At 41.1% G+C, this 8,458-nt stretch overlaps 1 protein-coding gene across 1 annotated transcript; it reads right to left on the reverse strand.

Annotated features, from left to right (window-relative positions):
* Positions 1 to 4,418: 4,418 nt before the first annotated feature.
* Positions 4,419 to 7,634, reverse strand: SRP14 (signal recognition particle 14). Its single transcript, XM_032343261.1, has 5 exons — positions 7,534 to 7,634; positions 7,324 to 7,396; positions 6,694 to 6,806; positions 5,250 to 5,282; positions 4,419 to 4,810 (listed from the first exon to the last, which is right to left on the reverse strand). Exons 1-5 carry the CDS (start codon positions 7,555 to 7,557, stop codon positions 4,721 to 4,723), a joined length of 333 nt encoding a protein of 110 aa, XP_032199152.1. The 5' UTR covers positions 7,558 to 7,634; the 3' UTR covers positions 4,419 to 4,720.
* Between the last annotated feature and the right edge of the window lie 824 nt (positions 7,635 to 8,458).

Genomic DNA, 8,458 nt, shown 5'->3' on the forward strand with positions numbered 1-8,458 from the left:
AGAATTATAAGGCAATACTATGAAAATTAAATGCCAACCAATTAAGACAACCTAGAAGAAATGTATACATTTCTAGAAACATATAACCTCCCAAACTGAATCAGGAAGAAACAGAAAATTCAAACAGGTCAATTACCTACAATGAAATTAAATCAGTAATCAAAAAAACTGAATGTGGTGGCTCAGTTGGTTAAGCATCTAACTCTTGATCTCAGTCAGGTCTTGATCTTGTTTTGAGTTCAAGCCCCCATTGGGCTCCCTGTTAGGCGTGGAGCATACTTAAAATGAAACAAACAGAACACTACAAATAAAGAGAACTACAGGCCAATATCTCTAATGAACACAGATGTTAACATCCTCAACAAAATATTAGCAAACTGAATCCAACAATATATATATTTTTAAAGATTTTATTTATTTATTTGTCAGAGAGAGAGAGAGAGAGCGCGCGAGAGCACATGCACAAGCAGGCAGAGTGGCAGACAGAGGCAGAGAGAGAAGCAGGCTCCTTACCGAGCAAGGAGCCCGATGCGGAACTCGATCCCAGGACCCTGGGATCATGACCTGAGCTGAAAGCAGCAGCTTAACCAACTGAGCCACCCAGGCATCCCTAACAACATATTTAAAAAAATCATTCACCACAATTAATGGGATTTATCCCTTGGATGCAAGAGTGGTTCAGTATGCATAAATCAACCAATGTGATACATCACATCAACAAGAGAATGAATAAAAAACGCATGATCATTTCAACAAATGCAGAAAAAGCATTTGACGAAGTACAACATCCATTTATGATAAAAATTCTCAACAGATTCAACAGACTACATTGAGGGAACATACTTCAACATAATGAAGGCCATATATGAAAAACCCACAGCTAACATCATGCTCAATTGTTGAAAACATGAGAGATTTCCTCTAAGACCAGGAAAAAGACAAGGATGTCTGCTCTCACCACTTTTATTCAACTTAGTACTGGAAGTCCCAGTTACAGCAATGAGACAGAAAAAGAAATAAAAGGCATCCAAATTTGTAAGAAAGTAAAACTTTTTTAAGAAGCTATTTTATTTATTTAGAGAAAAGCATACAAGCAGGGGATGGGTTTAAGGGGAGAGGGAGAAGCTGACTGCTGAGGAGGGAACCCGATGTGGGGCTCAATTCCAGAACCCCAGAATCATGACCTGAGCTAAAGGTAGACATTAATGAACTGAGCCACCCAGAAACCCCAAGAAAAACCTTATTCACTACTTGCAGATGTCATGATACTACTATATAAAGAAAATGATAAAGACTCCACAAAAAAAAGCTATTAAAACTGATTAATGAATTCAGTAGGTCGCAGGATACAAAAGCAACATACAGAAATCCATTGCATTTCTATTACCTATATACTAACAATGAAGTAGCAGAAAGAGAAACTTAAAAAAAAAAATCCCATTTACAATTGCACCAAAAATTACAAAATACCTAGAAATAAACTTAACCAAGGAGATCAAAGACCTATACTCTGAAAACTATAAAACACTAATGAAAACTGAAGATGACACACAAAAAAATTTAAAGATATTCTGTTTATGGATTGAAAGAACAAATATTAAGATGTCCACACTACCCAAAGTAATCTACAGATTTAATGCCATCTCTATCAGAATACCAACAACATTCTTCCCAAAACTAGAACAAATAATCCTAAAATTTGAATGGAACCATAAAAGAAACCAAAATAGCCAAAGCTATATGGAAAAGAACAAAAACAAATGGGACATACCAGAATCTCAGGTTTCAAGATACACTTACAGAGCTGCAGTAATCAAAACAGTATAGTACAGACACTACAGACATACAGATCAATGGAACAGAAGAGAGAGCCCATTAATAAACCCATGACTATATTGTCAATTAATCTTTGACAAAGGAGGCATGAATATGCAATGGGGAAGTCTCTTCAGCAAATGGTATTGAGAAAAATGGCCACTTTCTTACACCATCCAAAAATAAACTCAAAATGGATTAAGAACCCTAACTATAAGACGTGAAACCACAGAAGTCCTAGATGAGAGCACAGCTAGTAATTTCTCTGACATCTGCCATAGCAACGTTTTTTAGATGTCTCCTGAGGCAAAGGAAACAAAAGCAAAAAGAAACTATTGAGACTAAATCAAAATATAAAGCTTCTGCACAGCAAAGGTAACAATTAACACTACTAACAAGAGAACCTATGGAATGGGAGAAGGTATTTGTAAATGACATATCAGATAAAGGATTAGTATCCAAAATATATAAAGAGCTTACATAACACCAAAAACCCAAATAATCCAATTAAAAATGGACATAAAACAGGAACAGACATTTCTCCAAAGAACAGATGGCCAACAGACATATTAAAAATGCTCAACATCAGTGGCACCTGGGTGGCTCAGTTGGTTAAGTGTCTGCCTTTGGTTCAGGTCATGATGTCAGGGTCCTGGGATTGAGCCCCACATCGGGCTCCCTGCTCTGCCGGGAGTGTGGTTTTTCCCTCTCACTCCCTCTCTGTGCTGTTTCTCTCAAATAAATAAAATCTTAAAAAACAAAACAAAACAAAAAAAACCTCAACATCACTCATCATCAGGGAAATGCACATTAAAACCACAATGAGATATGTTACCACCTCCAACCTGTCAGAATGGTTAAAATCAAAACCACATTGTGCTGGGTAATGGAGGAAAAAAACCCTCATGCACTGTTGGTGGGAATGTAAAGTTTTCCACACTGTAGAAAACAGTATGAAGTTTCCTCAAAAAATTAAAAAGAACTGCCATATGATCCAGTAATTCACTACTGGGAATTTACCCAGAGAATACAAAAACACTAATTTGAAAAGATAGAAAAGATAGATGAACTCCTAGGTTTACTGCAGCATTATTTACAATAGGCAATTATGGAAGCAGCCCAAGTGTCCACTGGTAGATGAATGGATAAAGTGGTATATACACCATGGAATATTACTCAGCCATAAAAAAGAATGAAATCCTATCATTTGCAACATGGATGGAGCTAGAGAGTATAATGCTAAATGAAATAAGTCAAAGAAAGATATATACCATATTCTTCTTTTTTTTTAAAGATTTTATTTATTTTTATGGCAGACAGAGATCACAAGCACGCAGAGAGGCAGGCAGAGAGAGGAGGAAGCAAGCTCCCTGCTGAGCAGAGAGCCCAATGCGGGCCGATCCCAGGACGCTGGGATCGTGACCTGGGCTGAAGGCAGAGGCTTTAACCTAATGAGCCACCCAGGTGCCCCAGCCATATTTTTATACTCACATGCGGAATTTAAGAAACAAAACAGACCAAAAAGAAAAAGAAAAGAAAAACCAAAGAGACTTAACTATATGAACAAACTGATGGTTACCAGAGGAGAGGTTGGTGGGGAGATGGGTGAAATAGTTGAAGGGGATTAAAAATTCACTTATCCTGATGAGCACTGATAGAATTGCTGAATCACTATGTTGTACACCTAAAATTACTGTAACACTGTATGTTAACTATACTGGCATTTAAAAAAATATATCATTTGGATGCAGGATACCGGCACTTAAAAAAAATTTCAATAACCCATTTTGCAAACCTGCTCTCTTGAAAAAAGTAAAATATTATTTTCCCCCCTCCCACAAAAAAAAAATATCCAAATCAAAGGGCTTATCAGCACCACAATCTAACCAACTGAGCTAACCGGGGGGCCTTTTAATCAAAGGGCTTAAAGAAATGCAGTATTATATTTAACTTGGAATCATTATTTCTGCTGATTCTGTAATGGGCTTATCCTTAAGGTGATTAAGCAAAGTCTCACTTGGCTACCTGACTCATTCAAATCTGAAAAAGAAACGATGTTAAATTACACAGCTAGTTGGGAAGAATACAACTTTTTATAAAAGTGTGGGTTGTTTTTTTTTAAAGATTTTATTTGAGGGGCACCTGAGTGGTTCAGTCGGCTAAGCATCTGCCTTCAGCTCAGGTCATGATCCTGGGGTCCTGGGATCGAGCCCCACATCAGGATCCCTCTCCTCCCTGCTTGTGCTCTCTCAAATAAATAAAATCTTTAAAAAAAAATTTTTTTTTATTTGAGAGACAGAGTGCATGAGTTGGGGAGAGGGCTACGGGGAGAGGGAGAGGCACAGAATATCAAGCAGACTCTGCACTAAGTGCAGAGCCCACCATGGGGCTCAATCTCACAAGCCTGAGATCACAACCTGAGCTGAAACCAAGAGTCTGACACTTAACTGACTAAGCCACCCATGCACCCTTAACTGTCAGGTTTTAATACCAATAACCTAGAACATAAGTTAAAGGCTATTCATAATCCTAACACTCCAGAATTAGTAATTATTACCAGAAACTATTCACAGAGGGTAGGAAAAGTAATAAATAACAGATGGTCAGTGCAGATAAATACAGGTTTAATGATCCATTGTTCTTCACACAGATGGCTACAGAGACTTTATAATCCCAGGATACACAACCATACAACAAAGACCAATCAGCCAATTCTCAAATAAACTCGGCTTCTTACAACTATCCTATAAACACTGCAGCCTTTCTTCCATCCAAAATGACACTCATCTCACATGAAAAGTTATTACGGGGGAACCAGAAACCTAGATTTGTGGCCAAAAGTAAAAACCAAAGAAAAAATAGTAATTCGGTGGTTAGTTGGTGAAAGATGGATATCTGGTGCCCTTCACTGTGCTGCTTTGCTCTTCTTACTCTTGCTCTTTTTGTCCCTCTTCTTCAGCCCATCCATGTTAGCTCTCAATAGATTTGAGTAAGCCTAAAAGACACACAGCACGAACTTAGTGGGAAGAATTGTAAATTGTGGAGCGGCTGCCCCATTTCCATAATAAATTTAGAGTAGTCAATATCACAAAGCCTACCAACCTGATAAAGCACATAATACGATGGAACGATTGTATCCTATGCATAATGGTGTAAAAGGAAAACAAACTCTTTCACATTACAGCAGCTTCTGACATTCTTCAACCAAAAAGGGAAAACTATAGGCAACTTCTTGTTTAACTATACTGTAGGAAGAATGTACCTGAAGCCGAATGCAAAATCTACCTTAAAATACCAGTGTTGAAAGTAAAACTCGGACTCTGGCAGCTTTTCTCAATGTATCGGCAAAACATAAATACCATTCTTAACCCAGTGTTCAATTTTGTGCTCACTCTTGCTTGAGAAAGGGCATATAAGGAACACCAGAAACTCACCATCTGAAACTTGTTCACTTCTTTGGAGCTCACCTGGAAAAGGGAAAGAAAAGAAAGGTGCACCCCTATTATGCATATAGGAATCCTCTGTCTCACCCCGGGAATAACTCAAAAGCCTCATTAAACATCATAATCTTTAAAATATATCTTTCCAACTTTAGGGATCATAATACACTAACAGCTATTCTTCTACACCACTTTACTTGGAAGAAGAAGCAAAGCAACTCAGCACTTTTTTCCACATGAGAATTGTACCAAGAAGGGAAAGAGGCAGAAAGGGGCTCCTAAAGCTAAGTTTCTCACCTCTGCAGTTTTTTGACACACATGGCACTGACTTTCTCCCTGGATTCCAGAGATTTCAGAAAATTTCATTTTAATCTTTTGTGCAAGATATATTTAAACTACTCCCACCCCATTTTATTTTAAACCCACCTTCTATTAATTCAAGCCTATTTAAGCAAAATGCAAGCCACCACAAGAGAAATTCTATCTACTTCTGAAGATTCCTAAGGTTTCCACATTTCATGATACCCAAGTTCGTTTTTTAAAAACCACATAAATTTGGGGTGCCGGGGTGGCTCAGTCAGTTAAGCACCTGCCTTTGGCTCAGGTCATGATCCCTGGGTCCTGGGATTGGCCCTGCGTCGGGCTCCCTGCTCAGCGGGTACCCTCGTTCCTCTGCTACTCTGCCTACTTGTGTTCTCTATCTCTCTGTCAAAAAAAAAAAAAAAAAAAAAAAAATCTTAAAAAAAAAAATAAAAAAATAAAACCACCTAAGTTTGCTTTATTTTAAAAGTCCTCTCAACATAACTGGCAAAGGGAGACTTATCAACTAATTATGGTCTACATTCTCATGAATGTCCTGTCCTGATGTGATTGAAGAGCAGTCTGGTTCTGCCCCAGAAAAGTAAGGAAGTATTCACTCAGAATCCAGAAAGTCTATTGCTTTGCCACATTCAACCTTCACCTTGAAAGAGACCACTAGGGCCATTGACTAAATCCATATGCTCTCTGTTAGTAGCAAGCCTAACATACAGCTACATGTTTGCTGTTGTCAACCACAAATTCAAGCCAATTATCAGCTTACAAGTAAAATCATCTGGTACCAAGAAACTGTTCATTGAAGGCCCAATACAGTTAAGAGAATTAGGAATCAACTATTTATGCCAAATGCTCCTTACAATGCCACTGTGTATAAGAATCAATATGTTCATTTTATTTCCACAAAAACTTCAGTAGAACCAAGGAGTATTTGACTTCAATTTAATTTTGCTTTAATTTCCTACTACTGGGGTCATAAAAGGTGGCCCTGATCCTGAAACATGTGGGGAGCTACACTAGCCTTTATTCAAAGCAAAAGCAAAAACCTGGTTCAGATATGCCCATCCTAAGTTAAGTTCAAGTCTTCTAACTTCAAAATTGTACTGTCAGGGCTCCAACTCACCACAGTGCTGATCTTCTTTTTCCCATCAGTAGCTCTTAACAGACACTTGTTGTCTGAGGGCTCAAAGCCCTCTACAGAACCCTTCCTTGGAATGGGTTTAGTTCGACCATCATCTGCATGAAAAACACATCCTGATGAACACAGCCACTAAACGCTAACAGGTAGACAGGATGTTAATAAGTAGTAGATAAAATCTAAAATTCATCTCCACTGCTCTAGATCTGTTAACTACATCAAACTTGGCCAAACCTTGGGAAACTACTTGTTATTTCAATGACGGGAACATCGTAACTGCAAAGCAGATGATAGCTCATTAATGGCGTGGGTTTGGGACCCTTGACATCCCCCCCTCAAAAAAGTCCCCTCTGACTGGAGCACACTGTAACCAGAATCAGCCTGGGTGGCTACGTGCTGGGGTCGACAAGCACCACAATCCCTAATGCTCCGGTTACCCAGCCCTGAATGCGCCCAGTACAGGAGGAGGAAGGTTGGGGAAGGCGGGGAAGCGCCTCAGACAGACTCCACCCTCGGCTCCCGACACTGGGCACCCTGGGACACCGGGCACCCCGGCCGAGGCCTCGCTCGGCCTCCCAAATTCCTTCTGGCCTTCCCGCGTCGACAGCTGCTTACACTTTTTCAGGGTGATGAACACGCTGCCCGACAACCGGCACTTCTGAAACAGTCTGGTCAGCTCCGTCAGGAACTGGAACACAAGCCGGGACTCGTTAGGCAGTCCCAAATCCTCGCCCCGTCAAGTCCCAGTCCCTCCCACAGCAGGCGGCAAAGGTCCCCAGCTAAGCCCCAAACATCCGTCCCTCAGCCGGCCCGCTCCGGCTTTACCTGCTCGCTCTCCAGGAGCACCATCCCGGCGTCGCTAGCTCCCCGGCGTCAGCATAAGGCCCAAGCAATTGGAGCCGGAAGCTCCGCCCGAAGTGGGCGGGCCTTCCGGTATTAGATTGACACTCTCTTCCACCAGTCCCTGCCTCCACCCTCTCCTCTCCCTCCTCCAGCGCCTGCGCTCTGGGACGCCCCCGCCTCCCACACAGACTACCCAGCTGTAGGGCCCTCGAGCCGCCAGATATTTCAACAACTTAGAAGTTGTTTCACGCGGGTTGGTGTCAGGGAGCGAGAGAGCGCGAAAGAGGGCTTTGATGGAGACCTGTGGTATACCGATAGTATATTCCGCTGCATGTTGGGCAAATTACCTAACAGCGCAGTGCTCCCATTTCCTCAGCCTGTGATAACGGTATCCGATGCAGAGTATGGTTGTGAAGAGAAAATGAATTTAACACCTGGAATAGTGCCTGGCACACAGAAGGTACTCCATAAGCATCAACTGTCTTTTTGTTATTGTTGTTTCCATTTTCATGTCATCATTATACAAAGTTCCCATGGCGGTTCTTTGAACTATCTCCTCTGACCAGGCCAGGTCTCCTAAATAAAGGATGACCCCCAGCTCTAGCAATAGGAACTGGAGCCCGGTCGTTTCACCTCTGCATTCAGGCAGGAGACCTGCATTCCAGGCCCTGCTCTGCCAGTAGCCATCGTGAACCGCTAACCGTAAACCCTAGGACCCCTGGAAAGTCAAGCATTAAGGGTGCAAGGGGTTTTTACTGAGGGTCTCTTGGCCTAAGCCAGACACTGTTGTAGAGACCGGATACAGCAGGCTAAGCGAAGTTCCTGGTTTCCTGGAACTTGGGTTAGAGAAATGGGCAGGAAATAATGATAGCTTCAGATAATGATGAACGCTGTGAAGACAACTGGG

The sequence above is a fragment of the Mustela erminea genome, chromosome 5, assembly GCF_009829155.1.
Source record: "Mustela erminea isolate mMusErm1 chromosome 5, mMusErm1.Pri, whole genome shotgun sequence".
NCBI classification, from domain to species: domain Eukaryota; kingdom Metazoa; phylum Chordata; class Mammalia; order Carnivora; family Mustelidae; genus Mustela; species Mustela erminea.

What these genes read in the sequence shown, in the direction of transcription:
- SRP14 (XM_032343261.1), bottom strand. Translation starts at nt 7,557, where the DNA reads ATGGTGCTCCTGGAGAGCGAGCAG. An exon ending in GTTCATCACCCTGAAAAAGT is followed by an intron (nt 6,807 to 7,323) that starts GTAAGCAGCTGT and finishes TTTTTCATGCAG; the next exon opens with ATGATGGTCGAACTAAACCC. An exon ending in AAGTGAACAAGTTTCAGATG is followed by an intron (nt 4,811 to 5,249) that starts GTGAGTTTCTGG and finishes TGTGTCTTTTAG; the next exon opens with GCTTACTCAAATCTATTGAG.